Here is a 24384-nt window from a genome sequence, read left to right on the forward strand (position 1 = left end):
TTAGACACAATAAGAAAACCGGCGGACGAAAGGAAAAAGGTTGGCATTGGCATTGGCAAGGGGTAAACAGGAGTATAAACGGGGGAAACAGGGCAAGGCATGAGAGGGGCAAGAGAAGGCGGCAGCGACCAATGATGAGGGAGGGACGGAAGGGTCGGCGACCAATCACACGGGATCTTTTATTCCGAAAGAGGAAATAAATCAGCCAATCAGAGGCGGAGGACGGGAGAGGCAACCCAACAGGGTTGCGCAAAGAGCCTTGAGGAACGAAAAAAACGTCTAGACAAGGGGCAGACAGATGTACAGAGGCAGAAAGGTAACGACGACCAAGGGGCAGCCAGGCTGGACGAAAAACACTTCCCATTTAAGGAGTTATAGCAGCGTACGCTATTCCATTTCCGTAGCTTTCTTAGATAGGTGGCGGTTTCGAAGCGGACGGGCCGGCGAGCCCAAGCCATGGGCGACAATGGAATCGAGGAAGAGTCCGTAAGTCAGGACCCGGCTTAGGTTGTCCGGCTCATGAGCGGCGGAGGCAGCCGAAACAGAGAACGAGTGGGTAGCAGAGGAGGCGGGCTTAGGGAAGACGAGATCACCGGGGCCTTATGCAGCAGACACGGTCGCTTCGTCGGCGTATCGGCAGGCTCAGGGCAATATCGTTTCCCGGGCGGCGTAAGGTGGCCGGTCGAGGGCGAAGCCGAAGCCAAGGGTGGAGGACTGAGCGGGAGGGTGCCAGGGGTGATCAAAGACAAAGAGGCAGCGCGCACGTCCCGGAAGGCCGCGGAAGCGGAGGAAGCTTGTTGCCTCTGTGGCGTAGAGAAAGCGGTGCCATCGTGGTGACGGCGGCGGCGGCCTTGTCGAGAAAAGTCCAGGAATCCGGGACGACGATAAAGACGTTGTCCCGGTCCGAGCCCGGGGGGTAGAGCATGACATCATGACGGAGCAGGCCAGCGACCTTGCCTGTGCAGGTAAAGGGACGTTAGGCTGAAATTGAGAGTCCTGCCTCTCGGCCATCTTCCTACACAAGATGGCCCAGGGTTAGCGCGAACAGGGAAGATAACGAAGACCTGGAACGGGTGGAAGCCCTTGAAGGGGACCTTATTAGGCATCCCAGGAGCGACATAGGTAGAAAGGCGGACAAATCCGCAACAGTTAAGTTGGGCGGCGCCTGGACCGGGCAGTAGGTCCCGCCGCAGCGAGGAGTGGCCGGTGCCGACGATAAGGCCGGTAAAGGAAACAATAGGCGGGATGCAGGAAGTCGCCCATGGAGGCAAAGAGCCTAGGAGAACACTTCAAGCCCATCTTAGCCATATACCGTTTCGTCGGCACTCGCGAAGGGTCAGGGCACGGCTTACGGCTGGTAGCCCTGATCGCGGACGACAAGGGCGGGCATCGTATAGAGAAGGTGCGGCCCGTGTCAGACTCGAGGCCGTCGCGTTGCTCAACCTCCCATGCGAGCGCGTAGGGGTGGACGCGGGCATGCATGAAAAACCACTCTTCGGTCCAGTCGGAGGGATCAATAGGCTGGCCGTAGATGGAGAGGTTGAGGCTAAAAAGACGGATGTCGGGAATCATCGGCATCCGATCGGAGGGGCGCATATTCCGTCGCGAGCAGCCAGGCGGGAGGAGGCAGGAAGACGCGGGCCATGGCCTCGGCGTTAAGACCCCTGATGCGGTGGTCGTCCTGGTGGGAAAATCTAGCAGGACAGTCCGGCTGGACAAAAGACATCATAGACATCTCACCGCCAGCGCCCCTTTGGCTATCGAGCGGCTTTCGAAGGTGCGGTGCGGGCATATCGGTACGAAGTAGAGAGGAAGACATAGTGCATCTGCGCAGGTCGATAGGCCACTTGCACGCACTAAAGGACGGGTTCTCAGCGTCAAGAAAGGAGTAGGGAAGAAGTCGAGCGTAGACGCACTTATAGTAGATCAATAGTGGTATGGATTCGCCGGGAAGAGCGAGGAGCCTTGCCGCTGTAAGTAAGCAGACGTCAAAGAGATGCGTCGTGGTGTTGCGGAGCTGGGTACTGATCGGGCAGCAAGGGCGACGCGGATTAAAGTGTCCGGCAGGGCTACCGGCATAGGATGGCGAAAACTAGGGCTGTCGGCAGATAGGCCTGTCGATAGGTACAAAGGAAGCCCGGCAGGTCCGAGAGAGAGAGGTCTAATGCAGAAAGGGGATATTAACAAGGAAGGATATAACCGTTAGCAAGAAGAATGCCAACGCGGCGGAACGCCATTGCCAGGAAGCGAGACAATCTCGGGTATATCCCGGGCGAAGGCTTCCTAATCTATCGTTCGTTTGCGGAGCCTTGCCGATAAGACAGCACCAGCATGGGGGAGAATCGTAGCCGCGAGGTAAGATCGGTGGCAGGAGAGTGCGAAACGGGGACAGCAGCAGCGGCCGCTGCTGCGACGAGGAGTATCGCGGCGGCGAGACCGATCGCAATGGACGAAGGGCCGAAGCGGGCGTCGGGCCACAAAAGTCAAGGAAACGCGGCACCCAGGTTCCGGCCTATTGAGGCCAAGCCGGCCGCGGCGGCCGACGATGCCTCACGAAGAGAGCAGGCAGAGGCACTCAAAGAGCGTTGCCCAAGGAAGTCGGCGAGGCGGCTGGCCGCGAAAGGACGACTAACGTCGATAGTTCCTCCTCGAAGGAGGGCTCGTGGAGGGCGTCAGAGGGCACGTCTGGAAGGCGAAGCCGTGGTGCGCGGACAGGGCCAATGGGCTCCGAGGACACCCGCCGCCCAGGAGGACAGGATCGGCCGGCAAGCCCTGTCGGGAACTCGCCTAGAGTCGTCAGGAGCTTCTGGTTCGGCCAATCCGACCTCAAGAGATGGATGATGGCGCAGGAGATACGCAGTCATCCGGACGGTGGCCACCGCCGCCATCACGCCAGAAAGGACAGGGTCGGCCGGCAAACAGTGTCGGGATTTCGTCTACAGCCGTCAGGAGCGCCTCATTCGGCCAATCCAACCTAGAGCAATAGAAGATAGAGCGGGAGATATACAGTCATCCGGATGCCAGGCGGGACAGGATTGGCCGGCAACCGCTGTCACGATGTCGTCTGGAGTCGTCAGGAGCCCTCGTTCAGCCAACCCAACCCAGAGAGATGCAAGGCAGGGCAGGAGATACGCAGTCATCCGGATGGTTGCCACCACGGCCATCACGCCAGGCGGCGGCGGGAGAACAAGATCGGCCGTGGCGAGACGAGGCAGCGGAAAGATCCTCGCAGGCCGTAGAACAGAGAAAGAGGAACCGCCAGCGTGACCGAGACCAGACCCCGACGAAACGTACTCGAGGAAGCCATCCGAGGCAGAGGAGGAGTGAGCTGCAGGCAGAGGATTTGGCCAGTGTCTTGCTTTACCTCGAAGGGAATTCGTCGCGAAGGAAAGGCTGTCTAAGGAGCAAACCTGGTGCACACCAATACCGCATGAGAGGAAGGTATCGACGGTGCGAAAGTTTTATCGGGCGTTCCACGATGTGAGCACCTTGCCGATAATGACCTGCAGGCTGTGTTACCGCAAGCGTACAAGGAAGGAGTTGAGGAGATTCCGTGGGATCAGTGGCTATCAAGTCCCGTTCCTCGGGGTGAGCGCTCACCATTTGCGTGCCGAAGCTGCTTTCCCGGGGGTGAGCCCGTCTCGGTTTGTGTGGAGTGTGCCCGATGCTTGGGGCGCGGGAGCCTGTCGTCGGCGGTCCACCTTCACAGTCGCCTCGGATGCGAGCACATGTTCCCCGACGAGCTGAAGGGGCTGACGCCGGTCGAAGAGAAGCTCATCTCGTTGAACTCGTGTTACGGCTTTGTGACGAGGTATAACATTCCGGGCGGGCAGACGCAGGCAGTGAGGTATCCGAGACATGTCAAGGGCCACATCACGGTGTTTCAAACAACGTGCAGGAGCTGGCGAGAAGGTGCTCCCGCACCCGCTCTGGCAAACAATGGACGAGATCCACGTCTCGTGGCAGGGCGCGGAGAAGCCAGCACCGTGCGACTTATCGGGTCTCTTGTCGGTGAGGCGTCAAGTCGTCGAGAGCGCTTATCTGGTTGAAGAAGAATAACCCCATTACGCCGATATTGAGATTGATAGGGCGGAAATGGATAGCTGGGAACACCATCACACGGTGTGCCGCGGGTGGTCTACGACCGCATGGAGCGGAACGAGCCGTCTGCGTGGGAGAAGACGCGAACGGCGCAGGTCGTGCCGCCCGCAGAGCGGGCCATGGACGACGATAGTCCGGCGGAGATCGAAGGAGTCCTCGCCCAGCTCCTCCAAGGACAAGACGTATTGGACAGGGGAGTCGAGAATCCGAGGAGTGGAGCGGACGGGACTGACGATGCTGAGCCCGATGACAGAGCCAAAACGATCAACGAGATCACCTCTTCCGGCATGTTTGCATTGGACGGACCGCCGGAAGTGTCGGACGCAGAAAGCTCCGCTTTGCGTGCAATGCCGTGGGTGGCGATGGGGCCGAGAACGACCGCAAGGCCGAGGGCATGGATAAGGTCGGCGGAGGCGGGTCAAGAAGGCACGGATGTCCGCGAGCCATACATCCACGTTTGTCGCGGAGACGAATTCGCCGACTCGCTCGACGCCTCGTTCTTCGCCAAGACCTTTCCCACCCTACTGCCGTTCGGATTTGGAGGACCACGGCTCGCGGAGGAAGTCATCTTAGGACCCGAGGGCCGGTCAATTGGCGGGTACGGCTGCTGGAGAAGAGACGGCGGCGCGAGATCTTCTGTCGTCTCGGAACATAAGCCTTCGGACCTGGGCCGGCATTGTGCTGCGGCGCCATGGTGGCCGATTCGCGACGCATACCATCTTCTCGTTTCTCGTTTTCAATATGGATGTGCGGTCGAAGAATCGTCGGGTCAGCATGCTCAGCGCGACGCGGAAGAACTTCGCCGAGGTGGAGCGCATCGTACGGTCGCTGACAGCGGATAGGTTAGCGGCCGCCAGGGCGGAGCTGGAGACGTCGGGCAAGACTACCGACGATGGCGTCAAGGAGCTTCTAAGATGCCTTTCGCTGTACGGCTATCGGCAGCCCATGTCGAGGGAGCTCCGTCTGAGCATGCGGCGCAAGATCCAGTCACTCATCTTATGTCGTGGCGTGCCTGCAATCTGGTTCACGCTCAACCCGAACGACATCACGAACCCGGTGAAGCTGAGACTGGCGGCATACCGCACACGTGATCCCGCAGCGGCCGAGGCATTCCTGCAAGGCCTCGACAAGGCGTTCAAACGTGCGCGGCTGGCCATCTCGGACCCGTTAAGCTCGGCCGAATTCTTCCACCGAGAAATGACGTTGTTCTTCGAACATTACGTGAGAGTGGGCGAGGAGTCGGTGTTCGGGCGCATCAGCCACTATTACGGTGCCGTCGAGACCAACGAGCGTGGAGCGCTCCATGTTCACGGACTGCTCTGGCTGCAGGGCAACGTGCATCTAAGCTCGATGCTTGCCGATATCGACGGCGAGGATCAAGCGGCATACCGAGAACGCATCGTCAGATACGTCGACAGTGTCTTTTCCGAGGTATGAGCGGGGCCGGCGTGTTGACCTGCGTCCTCCGTCTGTCAAAGCCGAGAAAGCTGACGAACAAGACAGGATCTGGACCAGGAAGGCTTCTGCGCAATGCAGGCCGAGCGATCGGTGACGTCAGATATATCGCAATTTCTGGGCGACGAACGGCAATTTTCAGCCTCGTTCGACGAGGAAGCGAACTTCTGTGCCGGCGCGACGCAGATCCATACCCACAGCCCGACCTGCGTCAAGTACTCGCTGGGCAAAGGGGGGCGCAAGGGCGATTTATGTCGTTTCAAGGCGCCGTGGGGACTGGTCGACGAGACGGCCTTCACGGGAGACGGCGTGCTGCGGATTCGGAGGTCGCACAGCATGGTGAATCGGTGGAACAAGGCCATTGCCGTGGGCTTCGCCACAACCATGACATATCTTTCATCGCCACACAGCGTAAGACGATGGCCCTCATCTTTACGTCACAAACTATGCGACCAAGGTGGAGGACCCTGTATGGAAGCGCGTCGCCGCCGCCGCGGATCTCTTGCCTCCCAGGGCAGGTGACGGAATGGCCGACGGCGCGGAGGTTCGTGGAGACAGTGGTGCCGGTGACGATGGCAGGCAGAATAAGACACGGCAGTTCCTGATGAAGGTGGCGAATCGCGTGTTTACGGAGAGGCCGTTATCGCAGGTCGAGGTCGTCGCGGACCTCCTGGGATGCGCGACTGAACTGACGAATGGCAGTGCTTGGGCGTTCCTGAACGTATCGTTGCTCTACTGGCAAGTCTTCCGACAATGGCCGCACCTTCGACGAGAAGCGGCGCAGCCGTTGCAGATGGCTCTGTGGACGAGTCAATACTCGTCGAAGAAGCAGGCCAGAGGATTTGCCGTGTCGAGGCATACCGTCATCGGGGACGTCCTTCGAGGGCTGTGTCTCTACGACTACGTTTCGCTGGTCAGGCTGAAGCGCAACGAAAGGGACGAGGGGCCCGCCGGCTGGGGGGAGGTCCCGTTCGAGAGCGGCTGGGCTCCGGGAGGCCGTTGGGCGCAGGTGCTCAGGCGACCGGGCAAGCAGGCCACGGTCTGCCTCGACGGGTATTTGAGCAAGGATTTCGACGAAGACGACGAAGGGTCGTGCTACCGAAGGTGCGTTTGTCGTCGACGGGCCGGAGGCGCCGGGTCGAGAGGCTAATTTCCATGGCGAAGAGCGGCTGTGCAGCATCTTGCGCTGTTCGTGCCGTGGGAGTCTTTCTTAGACGAAGAAAGGGGCGACATCAACTGCATATGGGGCGGCAACGAGCAGCCCTGGCCCCGAGGATATCATGTTTCGTCGATAACGTGCAGTTGCTGCGACGGTCGGCCGAAGATGCAAAGCGGGACGCACGGCAGTGGGCGGCCTCGTCCGGTGACGGCGACCCCACGGCAGTACGTCCGGACGAGGACGGCACCGGGGAGGTGGGTGTCGAGCCCGGATCGGGATACCAGGCCGACAGTGCGGGCACGAATCGCCTAATCGACGTTGTCAGAAGCTCGATCGGGCCGAACCAAATCACGGCCGGCTCGCCGGAGCTCACGGCGATGATGCAGGAGCTCAGCCGATTTCAGCAATCGGCGCTGTCCTCTTCTTCCGAGGTCCAGGCCACAATACTACCCGAACGGGGCCCAAGACGAATCAACATCCCGGGCGGGCATTCTCCGGAGCCACCATACCGCCGCAAAGTGAGGTTAGGGCCATAAAGTCGCAGCAAATCCGCGCATCCAGGAGAGGAGAAGATGATACGGGGCATACAAAGCCTGTCCACGGCACCGGTGACTGGTCGCCGCGCGGCGGTGCGGGGCGTGCTCACGGGTTTCGGGGATGACGACGTCCAGATGACGGCAGCGGAGCTCGAGGAAGGAGTAGCGGGGCCAGCGCGGGAATGGAGATCCGGTTCGGTGCCTCAACCTCCTTCCTCGAGGCGGGCAAGGCCCTGGCAGCGCGGCTCACGCTAAACAAGAAGCAGGCGATCGCCTTCCTAATTATATGCCGCCAGCTTGACCTGATACGGCGCGGGGAGAAAAGCAACGTACGCCAGCTGTGCCAGTTCGTCGGTGGAGAGGGCGGAACGGGCAAGTCACGAGTCATCGAGGCGCTCGTCGAGCTCTTCGCGTCCAGGATCAATCGAATCGTCTGATGATAACGGCGACGTCGGGGACGGCAGCAGCGCGGATCAACGGCATTACGATCCACTCCGCCTGCGGGTTCTCGAAAGATCTCGCGGCAGCCGCAAACGCGGCCAAGGATCTCGACGGGTGCGACTGCCGAAACAGGCGGAGCGGTTCGTCGACGGGCAATCCCGGATGGACTGGCAGGAGAAGGACGTGCTCGTCATCGACGAGGTGAGCATGCTCGGGGCGCGGACGCTACACGCGGTGAACGAGCAGCTCTGCCGGCTGCGCGGGTCGCACCAGGATTTTGGAGGTATTCCGATCGTCCTCTTCTGCGGAGACTTCCACCAATTCCGCCCCGTCCAAGAACGCTCGATCCTCCTCCCCAGCACCGCCGTCTCGTGGGACGTAGACAGCTCCTTCAAGGCCGAGACACGGCACCAGCACGACAAGGCGCACGCGTTGTGGAAGAGATTCACGACCACGGTCATGCTGGACGAGCAGGTGCGCGCCGCGGAGATCCGGAATTGCAGAGGCTGCTAAGGCGGATTCGACTGGGCGTGCAGGACCGCTCGGATCTGGACCTCCTCAACTCAAGATGCTACCGGGAAGGCAGGCGGATCCCGTGGGAGACGTGCATCACCGTGGTGACGCCGCTGAACAGGAACCGGTGGAACCTCAACATGGAGGCCAGCTTGGCGTTCCGGGCCCAGCAGCGGTCAGTGATGCGCATCTTCATCTCGGATCATACGTGGAAGGAGGCCCTGCCGACGGAGGAAGAGGCCATCATGATGCTGAACCAGGGCGACGACAGCGCGATCCCGGTGCCGGCCGTCTTCATGTTCGTGCCGGGGATGCCGGTCGTCGTGAACCATAACACCCATCAGGGGCTAAAGCTGGTGAACGGCGCCGGCTACACGGCGCTGGAGGTCGTCCTCGACAAGTCGTACCCGGGGCATCGTATCACGGCAGACACGACGGTCCATTTCGGGCCGCCGGCGGGGATAATGCTGGAGTCGGAGACGACGAACGACGTTCACTTCGTCGGGATGCCGCCAGGCACGGTCCTGTTGACGCCCATGACGGTCAAAATACAGTGCCAGCGAAAGAGGCCGTGGCAGCAGAACGACGTCAGCCGAAAGGGCCTGCCCTGTACGGCAGCCTTCGCGTGCACAGACTATAAAGTGCAGGGCAGGACGCTCGAGCGTGTAGCTCTGGAGCTGCGGGGAACGCGGACGTCAAACATCGACGGACGCGCCGTGTCCTCGCAGTGCGACCCGTACAGCCTGTACGTGCAGCTGTCTCGCTGCCCGACGCTGGACGGCATTATGCTGGTCTCGAAATTGCGGGAGAGGGACCTGGTGGGCAACAAGGTGCCAGACGAGATGACAGACGCAGAAGCGAGGCTGGGCCAGCTGAGCGACAAGACTGTCCGCGAGGCCTCGGATGGCTAGACGTTGATTCCCTGGACTCTAAAGGCACGGGCCTGGACGTGTAGCTATCGCGATGCCGGGCGCAGGGCGCTGGACGGCACCATGCTCGTGTCAGGGGTGCGGGAGAGGGTTTGGTCGGAAAAGGCCAAAACCGGTTTCACGAGGAGCTGAGTCCTAGTCGCGAGGTTAGGTCGCTGGCAGGACCGGAGAGGGCGAACTGCGCCGGAAGGCGAAACAAAGGGGCTAGGACGAAAAGGGTAAGTAATCATTAAGCGACCAAAGGGAAGCCGGGATTTAAAAGCTCTCCAATCAGCAGCCAAGATGGGTTCTCCAATCAGAAGCCAAGGGTTTCGAGGGTAAAGTAGGTTTGGGGGTTTTTGGGGTTTTTTTCGCGTCCAGAAGAGCCTTTTCGTTCCTCAAGGCATGTGGGGGTGAAGCAGTCTGGGGCCTTTTTTCCCCGCGCGCTAATGAAGTCCTTTCGTTCCTCAAGGCAAAGGCCTTTCGTTCCTCAAGGCATACCTTCGCACAGGTAAGGCAACCCCTCATGGGTTGCGCAAAAAGCCTTGAGGAACGAAGACTGAGGATTGAGACAAACAAGACGAAGACAGAGGGCGAGAGCAAAGAACGCAAGCAGGCGGTAGCGCCAGGAACTAATGCATGCAAGAAGGTAGGCAAATAAATCGGCCATTCGGGCACCATCCCGCAGCGGGAAGAGGGAGAAAAAGCAAGAAGGCAAATACAGCGATGATAACGGTTGCGGGGTAAGAGAGAGGAAGGGAGTATAAGAGAGGCACCAAGGCACGAATAGGAGAGCAGAAGCGTCTACCCTAGCTACCGATCGAGCAGTTAGGAAAACAACTACAGCATGGCCACTTGCAACGTTTCCGTGGAGTTCTGGTGCGAATTCGGGGCCACGGAGCTCAAGTACAAGCATAGCATCCCGAAGACGCTCGTGACGCAGGTAGGCCAGGCGAGGCCGGACGACGAAGCCAGCGCACTGTTCCTACAGTGGATAAGGCCGATCCTACGGGAGCACGAGGCGGCGTGTCGGAAGGCAGCAGGGGCGCGCTGCGAGAGTTGCGGCGAAGTCGCAAAGGACATTCTACAGAGCCCGATATCGTACCTACATGCAGAGAGGCCGTTTGTGCTCGTGGTCGTGTCGTCATTCTGCGGCCAAGAAGGATGCGAAATAAGGGCGAGGCAGGAAATGCAGGACACGATGGCAGAGGCGGGGCAGGCGGACGGAAGTATGGGCGCAAAGCAAATGCAAGGGCAGGATGCACAGAGCACTGAGGAAGGTCTGCCGGGTTTGTGGAGAGATGGCGGGGCGAGGAGGTGCAGCCGATGCCTGGCGGTCGCGTATTGCAGCAGGCAACACCAAAGGAGGACTGGAAGGTACACAAGAAGGGATGCAAGCCAAAGGCAAGCTAGGAGCTAGGGAGGAAGCAAGCAACGCCGTCGAGGCGGCCTTACGGCCAGCCTCAAACGCCGCAACGGCCTTTGTAGAACCCGCCGACTTCAACGACCGTCGTCCCTATGGCTTGCACAACTAAGGAACGGCATATAATATTTTATAGTAGAAAACCGTATCCTCCATGTAGAGCAATGACCGATAGGCGAGAAGCGGAGTCGGCTTCCGCAACAAAGACGCCTTTTGCCGAGGCGCAACTACAGGCCCCCCGTCGCCGCTAAATGCAGCCGAGAGGTGCGGCGGCAAGCTGGCAAGGAAAGAGAAGGGCGAAGCGCAACGCACAGGACACAAATGAAGTCACGGAGAACGTCTAGAGGCAGGCACTTTCGTAAGAAACGGGTTCGGAAGCTAAAGCTGTCCTTAAAAGGGACAAACGCTGTAATGTGCAGAGTAATAGTAATTCTAGAGCGACAATTTGCGTTAGGAGCAGCACCCCGGGAGGGAGAACAGTTCGTTTTAGTAAAGGTAGGAGGCTTAAGAGAGCGATGGGTCTATAGTAGGTAGCTTATTTCTGCATGCGATAGCGAAGAGGGCGTGCGGGCGGGTCGGAGGTGCTCGCGACGATAGAGTTGAGAGGGGAATCCGGGCTGGCAGTCGGAGCGGGAACGGGTGGGGCGCCGTCCGGTCGAGACGGAAAAGCGGCCGGCGGAGGAGAGGAGGAGGGGGCGGCGGAGCCGACGGTGTTCGAAGACGAGGAAAGCGGCGAATACTGCTGCTGCAGGAAGCGCGCCCTCTTCATGGGCGTATCGGCCAGGGCCGGGGGCGATCGCTTAGGCGGCGGCGTGACGGGGTCGAGGCTGGCGGGGCCGGGGCCGAGGAAAGGGGGCGGCGCGGTCGAGGCCGGCGCGGCAACAGAGTACAAGGCGGCACGGACGGAATCGAAGGTAGAGGAGGCGGATTGGGTCTGACGCCCAAAGGGCGTAGCGAGGGGGAAGCCGAGGCGGCGGCGGCGGCCGCCGAGGCCTATCGACAAAGGTCCAGCTGTCCGGGACGATGATAAAGACGTAATCGCGCCCGAGCCCGGGGAGAGCATAACGCGGTGGTCGAGAAGGCCGACGACCTTTCCGGTGCAGGTAAAGGGACGCCGGGCAGGAAGGAAGAGTTAGGCTTTTCAGCGATTTTCTTGCATAGCACGGCCCAAGGGTTAACGTAGACGGGAAAGATAACAAAGACCTCGAAGGGGTGGTAGCCCTTATATGGAATCCTGTCCGGCAGGCCAGGGGCGATGTAGGTCGTGAGCCGGACGAAGCCGCAGCAGCGGAGCTGGTCGGGCCCGAGACCGGGCAGGAAGTCTCGACGCAGGAGGTCGAGGCCGGGCCCGGCTACGACGCCATGGAAGGAGACAACGGGAGGCGTAGACGGGAACTGGCCGCTAGAGGCCAAGGAGCGCGGCAGGACGCTAGGGGGCAAAGTCAGCGGGGCGGTGGGTGAGGAGGCGCATTACAATGAAAAGGGGAGGGGGGCGCACGGCTGGTAACCTTGGTTGCGGACGATAAGGGCGGGCACGGTGTAGAGAATAGCATCGTCCGGGCCGGCCTCGAGGCCGTCGCGGCGCTCCACCTCCCAGGAGAGGGCGTAGGGGTGAACGCGGCCGCTCATAAAGAACCACTGCTCGGACCAGTCGGTATCGACGACCGGCTGGCCGTAGATGGAGAGGTTTAGACTAAAGAAGAGGGAGGGCCCTAGATCGTCGCCCTCGGCCCGGAGGGTGCATACTCCGACTCTAGCAGCCACGAGGGCACCGGCAGGAGGACTCGGGCGATGGCCTCGGCGTTAAGGCCCTGATGCGGTGCTCGTCTTGGTGGGCAAACCTCGCGGGGCAGTCGGGCTGGGCGAAGAACATCATGGACATGTCGCCGCCCGCGCCCTTGCTAGTGGCAAGGGCTTGCGGAGGTGCGGGGCAGAGCTGTCCGCCGACGGAGACGAAGACATGGCGAGGCCGTGTGGTGGAAGAGCAACGTTGCCGGAGCGAAGCTAGAAGCGGCGAGGTATAGGGGCAGGAGTGCTCCCTACCAATATGCCGTCTTAAGAGTTTAGTGTAGTAGGGAAGGGCTGGTGGCCGTGGTGTATAAGAGAAGTCAAAGGATACTAAACGAAGACGCAACGTAGCGTTAGCGGTAGGCTAAGATAAGGAGCCTATATAAAGGAGGTCTATAAGATGTGTATACAGAAAAATGCGACAAGAGGAGAAGAGGAAACCTCGAAAGGCGGTCTAGTAAGACGTAGAGGGTTTTAAGACAAGCAGGACGCGCGAAGCTATGTTCGAGGAGAAGGAGGCAGGCTTATTCGCAACACGTGTAAGACATGGGTTCAAAATTCAGCAGGCGAGCGTCTAGGGGCGTACTGAGGCTTTGACCGACAAGACCTAGATGACTAGACGGAAAAGTGTACCATGCAAAGCACAGGCAAGAGGAAGCTGTCTTGGCGACCTACATGTAAGGACCGGCCGAGGCCGAGCCCGCCGCTGAAGGCGGCGGGCAATAGCGGGCGGGCTCGATAGAAAGGCGGCGCCGGTATAATGTAAAGAGCAGCGGCACGCCTGTAGACGTACTAGAGAGCTACGAGTAAGATATATAGACTTTCCTAGAGGATCCTGTACGCACAGGAGGGTGCCAGTCAGCAAGACAAGTGCAGGATGAATGGTCGAGGCAAGGACTTATACGCCGTTATTACACTTACACTTACGAGGATTTACGCCGGGAGCCCAGTAGCACCGCAAGTAGGCGGGGCCGGAGAGGGCAGCGCAAGCGAGGAAGACAAGAGGTCCGCGGGGGCCTCGGTAGACCGGTGTCGCGATGAAGCCAGCTAACGGGAGGGTCCAGTCCGGAGCGGGTGACAGGGCAAGCCCGGCGCCAGAAGCCCGAGCAGCGCCGTACACAGGACCAGAGATCCGGCCGATCACAGCAGCGCCGGCACTCGGTCGCGGCGCCTCTCGGAGAGAGCAAGAAGAGGCGTCAAGGGAGGCGCCTCCGAGGCGAGGGCGGAAGACCGCCAGGACTAGGAAATGGAGGATCAGCGCAGGCCGAGTCGCGCCGCGGATATCCAGCCTCAGCCGACACCGAGTGCGGCGGCAACGGCTGCCGCCTACACCGAGGGCGGCGGGGCACTGGCTGCCGCTGGGCGGGCCCAGCGCCGTCTCGGCCTCAGGAAAGGCCAGCGCGCACCGAGAGAAATCCGGTCTCTGCCGACGGCGGAGACCGCCGGGCCTCGCCGCCGCAGACGAGAAGTTCGGACGCTCCACGGGACATTCGGCCCCAGCCGACATGGAGGGCCGCCGGTCCTTCACTGCCGTCGAACGGGATAGGTTTGGCTACAGCCTCGGCCGGAAGCAAGGGGGCTCCGCAGGATACCTGGCCCCAGCCGACATGGAGGGCCGCCGGGCCTTCGCCGCCGTCGAGCGGGACTAGCCCGGCCGTAGTCTCGGCCGGAAGCCAGCACGTGCCGCGAGCCATCCAGTCCCGGCCGGCTAGCAGGGGCGAGGCCCCCCGCCACAACTCCCCCCGCAGCCGGGCCGCTTGTTAGCGGCAGAGATAGCGCACCGGCAGGTACGGTCGTAGAGCGAGGTGAAGGCGTGCGACGATGATAGCTAACCGGACGCAGGTAGAGCGGCGATAAGACGCCAGGCGAGAGACGAGCAGAAGAGGAAACGCCATCTTAGTAGTGGGCAGGCCGGGCGGAAACGCGCCAGGGTGGGTGAAAAGATGCCGAGACGAAGGGAACTGCAGGCCGAGGACCTGGCCAGCGCGCTGCGGCACCTCGACGAGGAGTTCGAGGCGGGCGAGAGGCTGGCCAACGAGCAGACGTGGTGCGCGCCGGTGCCGCGCGAGAGGCAGGTGAGGACGGTGCGGAGGTTCTACCGGGCGTTCCACGACGCAGGCACGCTGCCGATCGCGACCTGCACGCTATGCTACCGGAAGCGAGCCAGGAGGAGCTGAGGGAGACGACGTGGGAGGGTGGTCGCGGAGCAGCGTTGCGGGGGCGGGCGGTCCCGGTTCGGATGCCGAAGCTGCTTCCCGGAGGCAGGCCGGTGCCGGTCTGCGTAGAGTGCGCGCGATGGGCCGGGCGCGAGGGGGCGTCGCCGGCCATGCACCTCCACGGGCGGCTCGGCTGCGAGCACGCGTACCCCGACGAGCTGAAGGACCTCACGCCGCTCGAGGAGAAGCTCATCTCACTCAACTCGTGCTACGGCTTCGTGACGAAGTACAGCATCCCGGGCGGTCAGAGGCAGAGCGTGAGGTACCCGAGGCACGTCAAGGGCCACATTACCGTGTTCCCAAACGACGTGCAGGGCCTAGCCGCTAAGGTGCTGCCGCACCCGCTGCTCCGGGTCATGGACGAGATCCACGTCTCGTGGCAGGGTGCCGAGGCCCGGGCCGCGCGACCTATCGGGCCTGCTGTCGGTAAGGCGGTCGGCGGTGGAGAGGGCGCTAGCCTGGCTCAAGGAGAACAATCCGCTCTACGGCGAGGTCGAGATCGACGCGGCGGAGATGGCCAGCTGGGGGGCGCCGCCGCACGGGGTGCCGCCAGTGGTGTGCGAGCGGCTAGAGCGAAGCGAGCCGTCGGCGCGGGAGAGGACGCGGACGGCGCAGGTGGTGCCGCCGTCGGAGCGGGCCATGGACGACGAGGGTGCGGTCGAGATCGAGGAGGTCCTCGCGATGCTGAGGCAGGGGCGGGACCCCACCGAGGGAGCCGTGACGTCGGGCTCACGTGCGAGGACGACGACGGGGACGGCGCTAGGCCCGAAGAGGACGGGGACGTAATCAACGAGGTGACGTCTTCCGGCATGTTCCCGTTGGACGGGGCGCCAGAGGTGGCCGATGCTGAGAAGATTCGCTTCGCCCGCGGTGCCGTCGGGCCCGAGGGAGCGCGCGCCGGCCCGAGGACGTGGGTAGGGACTGCGGCCCGAGAGGCGGAGGGCGATGGCGGCGACGTCGAGCCGCACATACAGGTGCGGCGCGGCGAGGATTTCGCCGACTCGGCGGACGCCTCCTTCTTCGCAAAGGCCTTTCCGACCCTGTTCCTTTGGCTTAGGCGGGCCGAGGCTCGCCGACGAGGACGCCACTGGGGAGAGCGCGGGCCCTAGCGTCGGGAACCAGGGCACGCAGGCGGAGCGGGTCGCGGAGGGCCTTATGTCGACGCGGAACATGAAGCTCCAAGCATGGGCCGACGTCGTGCTGCGGCGCCACGGCGGCCGGTTCGCGACGCACCCTATCTTCGCCTTCCTCGTCTTTAACATGGGCGTACGGTCTAGGAACCGCCAGGCCAGCATGCTAGGCGTCACGAGGAAGAACTTCGCAGGGTCGAGGGCCTGTTAAAGTCGTTAACGGCGCAGAGGCTCGAGGCGGCGAGGGTCGAGCTCGAGGCCACGGGCAAGACTAGCGACGACGGGGTAAAGGAGCTCCTCCGGTCCCTCTCCGTGTTCGGTTACCGGCAGCCGATGTCGAGGGAGAGCCGCCTCAGTATGCGGAAGAAGATACTATCCCTCATCATAAGGCACGGGGTGCCGGCCATCTGGTTCACGCTGAACCCGAACGACATCACGAACCTGGTAAAGTTGCGGCTGGCGGCACACCGCGGCCGCGACCCGGACGAGGCCGAGGCCTTCCTACGAGACCTAGGGACCGCGTATAAGCGGACGCGGCTGGCCATATCGGACCCGATGAGCTCGGCCGTCTTCTTCCACCGGGAGATGACGCTCTTCTTCGAGCACTACATCAAAGTCGGGGAGGAGTCGGTGTTCGGCCACGTCGGCGCGTACTACGGCGCGGTCGAGACCAACGAGCGAGGCGCTCTCCACATCCACGGGCTCCTCTGGCTGGGGCAATGCTGGCCTCGGCGAGGCGCTCGCCGGCCCCGATACGGAGGAGCAGGCGGCGTACCGGGATCGCATCGTCCGCTACGTAGACAGCGTCTTCTCCGAGGTAAGGCGGCCGCCTTAAGACGCCCCCACCCCTCCCCAAACCCCTAAGCCCCTATCCGAGGCAGGCCGAAGGGCCCGAGCTAAACCGAGGCGGCAGGAGCTAGACGCGGAAGGTTACTGCGCCGTGCAAGCGGAGCGGTCGGCAACGGCGGACATATCGTCGCGGCTCGACGACGTCGCGCGCTTCACGGACACCTTCGACGAGGAGGCCAACTTCTGCGCCGGCGCGACGCAGATCCACACGCATAGCGCGACCTGCGTAAAATACTCGCTCGGCGCGGGGGCGCGGAAGGGGGACCTTTGCCGGTTCAAGGCGCCGTGGAGGCTGGTGGAGAGGACGGCGCTGACGGCGGACGGGGTGCTCGAGATCCGGCGGACGCATAGCATGGTGAACCGGTGGAACCGGGCGATGGCAGTAGGGCTACGGCACAACCACGACATCTCGTTCATCGCGACGCAGCGCAAGACCATGGCCCTAATCTACTACATTACCAACTATGCGACGAAGGTAGAGGACCCCGTGTGGAAGCGTGTGGCCGCCGCGGCCGAGTTCCTCCCCGCGCTAGAGCCGACGGGAGAGGGCAACGGAAGTGGCGCCGACCGCGACGCCGGCCGATGGGGCGGGGCCGAAGGGGTGGCGACGGCGGCGGACCCCAGGGGGAACAAGACGAGAACGTTCCTGCTCAAGGCGGCGAACCGAGTATTTACGGAGCGGCCGCTGTCGCAGGTCGAGGTGATCGCGCACCTCCTAGGGTACCCGGCAGAATTTAGCAGCAGCTCGGCGTGGGCGTACGTGAACGCGAACCAGCTCTACTGGGCCGTCTTCCGCCGGTGGCGGCACCTCCGACGGGCGAGCGGCGCGGAGGCGACGGGCGACGCGCCGGACGAGACGGTCGTCGTCGAGGAGGCCGGCCCGAGGATCCCCCTCGTCGGGGCCTACCGGCACAGGGGCGAGCTCCTGCGGGCCTCTGCCTTTATGACTACGCATCGCTCGTAAGGCTAAAGCGAAACGGCCGCGGTGCCGACGGTGGGACGGGCTGGGGCGAGGTACCCTTCGCGGAGAGCTGGGCGTCGGGGAAGGGCTGGGTGCAGGCGCTTAGGCGGCCGGGTAGCGGGGCGACCGTATGCCTCGACGGATACCTCAGCAAGGAGTTTAGCGAGGGAGACGACGAGTCGTGCCACCGAAGGTGCGCACCATAAGACGGGAGCGCCCAAGGGAAGGCAGCGCGGCTAGGGGCATCGGCTAACAGCGCCTAGGGCGGCGGTACAGCACCTGGCCCTATTCGTGCCGTGGGAGTCCTTCCTCGGCGAGGAGGCAGGCGACATCGACGACATCTGGGCGCGGGCGCGGAGTCGCTGGCGCCGAGGTCGCGCGGCTCGCAGACAACGTGCAGCTCCTCCGGCGGTCGGCGGAGGACGCGAAGCGCGACGCCAAGCAGTGGGCCGCCACGGCCGAGGAGGGCGGTACGACGGTGCCGCAGGCCGGCGACGAAGGCAGGGGCGGCCGAGGGGGCGAGGAGGCGTACCGCGCCGGCGGGGCGGGCGACGCGGCCCGGCTCATCGACGTCGTCCGGAATGCCGCCGGCGCGGGACAAGTCACGGCGCAGTCAACAGAGCTGCTAGCGATGACGCAGCAGCTCTGCCGGTTCCAGCAGTCGGCGCTGGGGTCGGCGGCCGAGCTCGCGGCGACGGTAGTGGCGGAGGAGAGGGCAGGCAGGCGGGTGAACCTACCGGGCTCGGAGCTCGGGGCGGCGCTGCCACGGCAAGAAGAGGTGCGGGCCATCAAGTCGCAGCAGAGGAGCGCGGCGCGGGAGCGGGAGCGAGCCATCCAGGGCATCCAGGGCGGCGGGGCGGCGGCGGGCGTCGGGGCCGACCGCGGCGCGGCTCTTCGCGGGGTGATGGGGGGCTTCGGCGAGGACGACATGGACGTAACGGCGGCCGACGGCGACGTAGACGCTGGCACGGCGGCGGGGATGCGCGTGCGGCTCGGCCCGTCGAGCTCGTTCGTCGCCGCCGGCGGGGGGTGGCGGGCAGCTAACGCTCAACGAGAAGCAGGCCATCGCTCTCCTAATCGTATGCCGGCAGCTCGACCGAATCCGGCAGCTCGACCGAATCCGGCAGGGCGACGACGCAGGCGGCGATGGCGGCGGCCAGCTCTGCCTGTTCATCGGCGGCGAGGGCGGCACCGGCAAGTCGCGCGTCATCGAGGCGCTCGTCGAGCTGCTCGCCCGGAGGGACCTATCGAGCCGGCTGCTGGTGACGGCGACGTCGGGCACGGCGGCAGCACGGATCAACGGCATCACACTACACTCGGCCTGCGGCCTTACGGTCGGCCAGGGCGGCCGGGCGGGAGGGCGACGAGGACGTAGACGGCGTACGGCTGCCGGGCCAGGGCGAGCGCTTCGTCGACGGCCGGTCGCGGATGGACTGGCAGGAGAAGGAGGTGCTGGTGATCGACGAGGTCAGCATGCTCGGGGCGCGGACGCTGCACGCCGCCAACGAGCAGCTGTGCAGGCTGCGGGGGTCGGCGCGAGACTTCGGCGGCATCCCGGTGGTGATCTTCTGCGGCGACTTCCACCAGTTCCGGCCGGTGCAGGAGCGGTCGATCCTGCTGCCGAGCGCGGCGGTGGCGTGGGACGAGGACGGGGCGTTCGCGGCCGAGCAGCGGCGGCAGCACGACAAGGCGCACGCGCTGTGGCGGCGGTTCACGACGGTCGTCATGCTGGACGAGCAGATGCGGGCCGCCGGCGACCCGGAGCTGCGGCGGCTGCTCGGGCGCATCCGCCGGGGGGAGCAGGACCGGTCGGACCTAGAGCTGCTCAACTCGAGGTGCCACCGGCCGGGCAGGCGGATCCCGTGGGAGACGGGCCTGACGGTGGTCACGCCGCTCAACCGGAACCGCTGGAACCTCAACCTAGAGGCGGCGCTCGCGTTCCGGGCGCGGCGGCGGACGGCGGCGCGCGTCTTCCTGTCCGAGCACAAGTGGAGGGAGGGCCTGCCGACGGAGGAGGAGGCGTTGCTAATGCTGGGCCAGGGCGACGATAGCGCGACGCCGGTCCCGGCCGTCTTCGTCTTCGTGCCCGGCATGCCGGTCGTCGTGAACCAGAACACGCACCAGGGGCTGAAGCTAGTGAACGGCGCCGGGTACACGGCGGTAGACGTCATCCCCGACCGGGCCTTCCCCGGCCACCGGGTCTCGGCCGAGCTGACGATGCACTTCGGGCCGCCGGCGGGCATCGTGCTGGCTTCGGAGACGACGAGGGACTTCCACTTCGTCGGGATGCCGGCCGGGACGATCCTGCTGACGCCCATCGGCGTCAAGATCACGGCGCAGCGGAAGCGGCCGTGGCAGCGCAACGACGTCAGCCGGAGGGGCCTGCCGTGCGCGGCGGCCTTCGCCTGCACCGACTACAAGGTGCAGGGCGGGACGCTGGAGCGCGTGGCGCTGGAGCTGCGGGGGGCGAGGATGACGACGGTCGAGGGGAGGGCGGTGCCGTCGCCGTGCGACCCGTACAGCCTGTACGTGCAGCTGTCGCGGTGCCCGACGCTCGACGGCATCATGCTCGTATCGGAGGTGCGGGAGCGGGATCTAGTCGGGAACCGGGTGCCCGAGGAGATGACGGCAGCGCAGGCCCGGCTAGAGGAGCTTAGCAGGCAGACGACGCAGGAGGCGGCCGACTGGCTCCGCGGGTAACGCGGGCGGCGTAGGCGTCTCGCTCGCAGCGGAGGAGATCCTGCCCTTAGGACGACTACCCTAGCACACAATCAGGGGGCGGAGAAAGCAAAAATTATGGGAAGGCGCAACGTAGAGATAGAAATAAGAGCAACAATCTCAAGGTAGTTAATGGACATCGACGGGTGCGTGTCTAATATAGACGGACCGCAAAGGCGGAGATTTAGACTTCACAGGCCAGCCGGCTCTAGGCTAGCGGGCTTGCCGTAGCTACCGACGTAAAAGGAGCACAGGTCAAGGGCCAGGAGGGGGGCAAAGAGGAAAAGGGCGTATTCCGGGGCGAGCTTGAAAGAAAGGGCCAGGAAAGAAGACGGGCTTCAAGGAAAGAGGGCAAAAAGGGGCGGCGACGAGGGCGGTGAGGTTGTATTTTTAAACCAATCTGAAGAGAGCAAGCCGACGAATTAGAGGACGGCAGCCGACGAATCAGAGGGCGGCATTTAGGGGGGGGGAAATTGATGGCGGCGTTTTTTTTTCTTTCTCCCCGGGGAGGAACCAGAAGAACCTTTTCGTCACTAACGTTCCTCAAGGCACTACGTTCGTACCTCACTTCGTTCCTCAAGGCACGGGGGGGGAAAACTCGATCGAAGGGGGGGGGGGGGGGGGGGGGCAGGGGGTCGCAGGGCAAGAGAACCTTTCGTCACTCGTTCCTCGTTCGGACCTTCTTCTCGACACTAACCCATTTTGACTCTCGCGCGGTGACTTTTTGGGGTTTGCAACAGTGACCCCTATAGCCTGCCGTAGCAGAACCTCACCAGTGTCACGTGCCCAAGCAGCATCACGTGCCCACGCGCGACCTCGTGTCTATATAAGGGCCCGCTCGGTCGTGTAGTCTAGTCTTCCTTTCTTGCTCCTTAGCTTTGAGTCTTCGTTCATAGTGCCAATACATCTTTATAGCCGTCAAGGCTCTCGTATGTGCCTGGCCGTAACAATATCATCAAACATCGCCAAATCCCCCACCCTCTCCTCCACCGCATCAAAATGCATATACCTATCGTAGCGGTTCAATATAACGTGCGGTTCAGTCCAAGCAGTTCCGAAATCAACAAGCTTCCCATCTCTATAGTTATCTTCCTTTATATCACGGACAAATATCCCCATCGAGTGTAAAGATCGCAGATCTCGTAGGTTGCGCGGCAAGCTTTTGACACTGACCCCGGAACCTGCACTTGCAAGATCTTCAACAATGGCATAGATCGGACGGTTTGGTGTTTTTAGGGCGTTGTCCTGTTCAACACTGAAATCAGGTTCCACTCATCCTCCAGTTTTCGGATGTCTTTTTCCTCCAAGCGGATATAGCCGTGGCATGGAACTGCAACTTGATGCGGCAGTAATCGCCTGTCTTGCGCCTGCTTGATTCGACCGTATGCGCGGCATTCTGAGTAAAAGGGCATAACATGCCATTCCAACTCTTCTTCAGTGCAGCGGATACCCGCAGTGTAAAATTGGTGGTAGTCATACGAAATATCGTACGGCATAAACTAAGGCATAATTAACCTCTCGAGCTGCCACAGCTCCTCACCACTACTTACCACCTTCAAAGCGTAGTGCTTAGACTCGATCTCAACCTTGAAAACATGTGCCATGATCTCAGAGTGGCCCGAATATGGTTCTGAGTAGTCATCGAGCATATCTTTCCAGGTGATCGATGCGTTGGCGAGTGCAGAGGGATGCAACTTCGGACCATGGCAAGGCGGAAGTCCGTCTTGAACGTCCATGTCCTCGTCGAATAGACCATCAGCACATCTAGAGGTGCCTGTAGTCTTCCCGGGAGCCCTAATTCGAGAATATTTGCTCCGCGTCCGATTTGGCTTTCTTCCGTCGGTTTGTTGTCGCCGTCCTGGTCGTGCCATGTTGTCATATTTTGCTCAAAAAATAGAGCACATAGTAGAGTGAAATTTGGAAATAATGGAGGCGGGAAATGAAGCCTGTGATCGATGGCGAGTGGATGAGAACAGAGCTGGCGAGGTAAAGCTTCCCTGACTTGGAGAGAACCACGGTTGTATTGCAGTGCGCGCGTCACGGTCGTCAGGGGCTGGCTGGATGATTGGAGGTAACCAACAACTCCAACCATTACGCCCAGTTCTTGTCCCAGATGCATCGCATGTCTCATTGAGGTACTACTTGTTACTCCCGTTGTGCCGATATGGGCATCGCGGTTCCCGTCGCACCCATCCTTCCCTGTCAATTTCGCCTTCCCCAGCCTCTTTGCACGTCTCTTTTCATTCAGCCGTGCAGGATACAGTATATCTGGCTGATGCTACAGACCAGAGCAACAAGGCAATATGAGGTGCATCAAGTGGCCAGAATCCGGCCTCATCGTCTTGCACCTCTCCCACGCCCCCTCCATTGCAAACTTTCCCCCTACACCCCCTTCTCCCCGGCGTTAAATATCCCAGCCAACGACACCACGGAGCGGGTAGCTACGCCGACTCTAGCCCGAGTCGAGACCGCCCCTCAGACCGCCCTCTGGTCATACCGGCTTCCCCGGGCACGACCCTGGGGCCGACCTTCCCTTCCTACGAATCCTCTCCGAGATGCGACCGACCATGCCTTGCAGATTGGAGACGCAATGTGACCATCACGTCGTGCAACCACCTGTTCACCAACTTGACCCGCTCCTTGAAGCTGTTAATCCCGACGTGAGCATCCCGCCCCTGCCACGCAGGCAGCCTCCCTGCAAGCCTCGCCACTTTCCGTTACTTCAATATGTATTGCCCTGCTTCGGACTAAGCTGAGGGAGTAGAGATCAGGGGGTGAACCTGCCTCAGGTCCACCCCCTGACCCTCACTACGGGGATCCTGTGGGCTAGTCTGACCTAAGACCACCTAATCACTTTGGAAGTCTGTCCCTACTCTTGCTTGGTAGTTGGCTTGCTGATGACGTTAGAGAGGGATGAGTCGGATGACCGGCGCATAGATGCAGAATCTGACGGTGTTCCAGCCAAGGATGAGCATTATCTGATGGAAGGGTGGCCAAGAGTAAGGCCAATTGCTAGGCATTCTCTCTTAGGGGCGGCTTGCAGGCATCAGCCAAGCACTAGTAGATCACAGTTCCGACAGAGGAGGAAGGCGCATGAGTAAACCGGGCAGATACATGCCACTAGACGGCTAGAGTCGCATTGCTGTGACTCACGAGATGATTTGCTGGAGCTCACATCAGGGGCTACAATGAAGCTCGACAGGGAATCGGGAAGTCTGTTCTACTCTTATATGACGGTGTTGGTGAAATGTTGTGTCAATACACATCGGAATAAGGGGGTCACCACAGCTAGATTCAAGATGCATGTTCTATCTCTAAAGGGGCAGTCTGAAGGGGCTATTTATACAGGAGGCCTTAGGGAGTTCTGGAGACCTCCTGAGTATGGGGCTCTACCCGTGCATAGTTGGCTGTGCCCACGCATAAAGGGGTAGCTTTCCTTACTCAGGAAGTCCTGATGCGTTACTGCTACAGAGGCCAGGAATCCCTTTTCCAGGTCCTCCCTAACGGGGCTGCCCTGGTCCACAGACAGAAGGATATCAAAAGGCTTTAGTGAATCGGTAAGGGCATGGCCAACAGTGCCAATCTTCAATATATATTTAAAACAACCAATGGAATCGGCGATACGCCCCTGCAGGCCCTCGTCAACGCGTGTCAGCAGGTGCTCCTAGGGAATCATAATGCGGTACCACTGCGTTTGGATAAGTCGGCACAGAATAATGCAAGTGCATTACCGTACGGCCGCCAGTAGACGTAGGCTGTGTTGTTACCAGGGCTTGGCGGGGACTGTCGTGCATCGACGGGGACGGTTGCCCGCCATAGACGCAGCCTTGTCGCGTGGTGCTCGCGCGACTCAATGGGGTTGTCGGTGGATACGGAGAATGAACAGCCGATGCCATGACTGCAGTAGCCACGCCCATGTGATGTTGATAGCCGTACGAGGACGTTACGAGCTGCGACGGCTCCCAGACGGACGAACTTGTCGTCGACCCTCGGTGGTGGAGGTTCGGAATCGACTGTCCCGACAAATATAGGGAGAAGTCTTCATCTAGACTGGCCAGTTGTCGCGGCATCAGGAGCCGTTGTAGCGACTGGACAGCGGCACTAGGGTCGTCGGCGTGAAAGGTTGGCCTTGGTTGGAATCAAGTGGCAAGGTGCCCGACTGCAAGAAACGGGTTATTTGGTCGTC

General features: G+C 61.8%; 5 protein-coding genes across 5 annotated transcripts; 3 read left to right on the plus strand and 2 right to left on the minus strand.

Moving 5' to 3' along the window:
- Positions 1-4148: 4148 nt before the first annotated feature.
- On the plus strand, positions 4149-7688 carry HRG_07230 (ATP-dependent DNA helicase PIF1; the record flags this gene model as incomplete). Its single annotated transcript, XM_044865701.1, has 9 exons — positions 4149-4699; positions 4758-5532; positions 5605-5967; positions 6014-6201; positions 6259-6660; positions 6721-6869; positions 6941-7233; positions 7308-7344; positions 7387-7688. 9 exons carry the CDS (start codon positions 4149-4151, stop codon positions 7686-7688), a joined length of 3060 nt encoding a protein of 1019 aa, XP_044719663.1.
- Positions 7689-7854: 166 nt separating this feature from the next.
- HRG_07231 (PIF1-like helicase domain-containing protein) lies at positions 7855-9116 on the plus strand (the record flags this gene model as incomplete). Its single annotated transcript, XM_044865702.1, has 3 exons — positions 7855-8166; positions 8229-8705; positions 8760-9116. The coding sequence occupies 3 exons, from the start codon at positions 7855-7857 to the stop codon at positions 9114-9116; spliced, it is 1146 nt and encodes a 381-aa protein (XP_044719664.1).
- A 1955-nt stretch (positions 9117-11071) lies between these two features.
- Positions 11072-12409, minus strand: HRG_07232 (uncharacterized protein; the record flags this gene model as incomplete). Its single annotated transcript, XM_044865703.1, has 4 exons — positions 11072-11626; positions 11701-11965; positions 12035-12289; positions 12378-12409. The coding sequence occupies 4 exons, from the start codon at positions 12407-12409 to the stop codon at positions 11072-11074; spliced, it is 1107 nt and encodes a 368-aa protein (XP_044719665.1).
- Positions 12410-14267: 1858 nt separating this feature from the next.
- HRG_07233 (PIF1-like helicase domain-containing protein) lies at positions 14268-20180 on the plus strand (the record flags this gene model as incomplete). The annotated part of the gene is made up of 13 exons (XM_044865704.1): positions 14268-14371; positions 14443-14962; positions 15009-15212; positions 15281-15582; positions 15650-15760; positions 15865-16296; positions 16349-16487; positions 16584-17378; positions 17579-17673; positions 17744-17750; positions 17806-18465; positions 18542-18814; positions 18879-20180. The coding sequence occupies 13 exons, from the start codon at positions 14268-14270 to the stop codon at positions 20178-20180; spliced, it is 4944 nt and encodes a 1647-aa protein (XP_044719666.1).
- Positions 20181-21430: 1250 nt separating this feature from the next.
- Positions 21431-22069, minus strand: HRG_07234 (kinetochore sim4 complex subunit FTA2 domain-containing protein; the record flags this gene model as incomplete). Its single annotated transcript, XM_044865705.1, has 2 exons — positions 21431-21697; positions 21749-22069. The coding sequence occupies 2 exons, from the start codon at positions 22067-22069 to the stop codon at positions 21431-21433; spliced, it is 588 nt and encodes a 195-aa protein (XP_044719667.1).
- Positions 22070-24384: the final 2315 nt, after the last annotated feature.

This window comes from Hirsutella rhossiliensis, assembly GCF_020360975.1.
Source record: "Hirsutella rhossiliensis strain HR02 chromosome Unknown scaffold00007, whole genome shotgun sequence".
Classification (NCBI taxonomy): Eukaryota; Fungi; Ascomycota; class Sordariomycetes; order Hypocreales; family Ophiocordycipitaceae; genus Hirsutella; species Hirsutella rhossiliensis.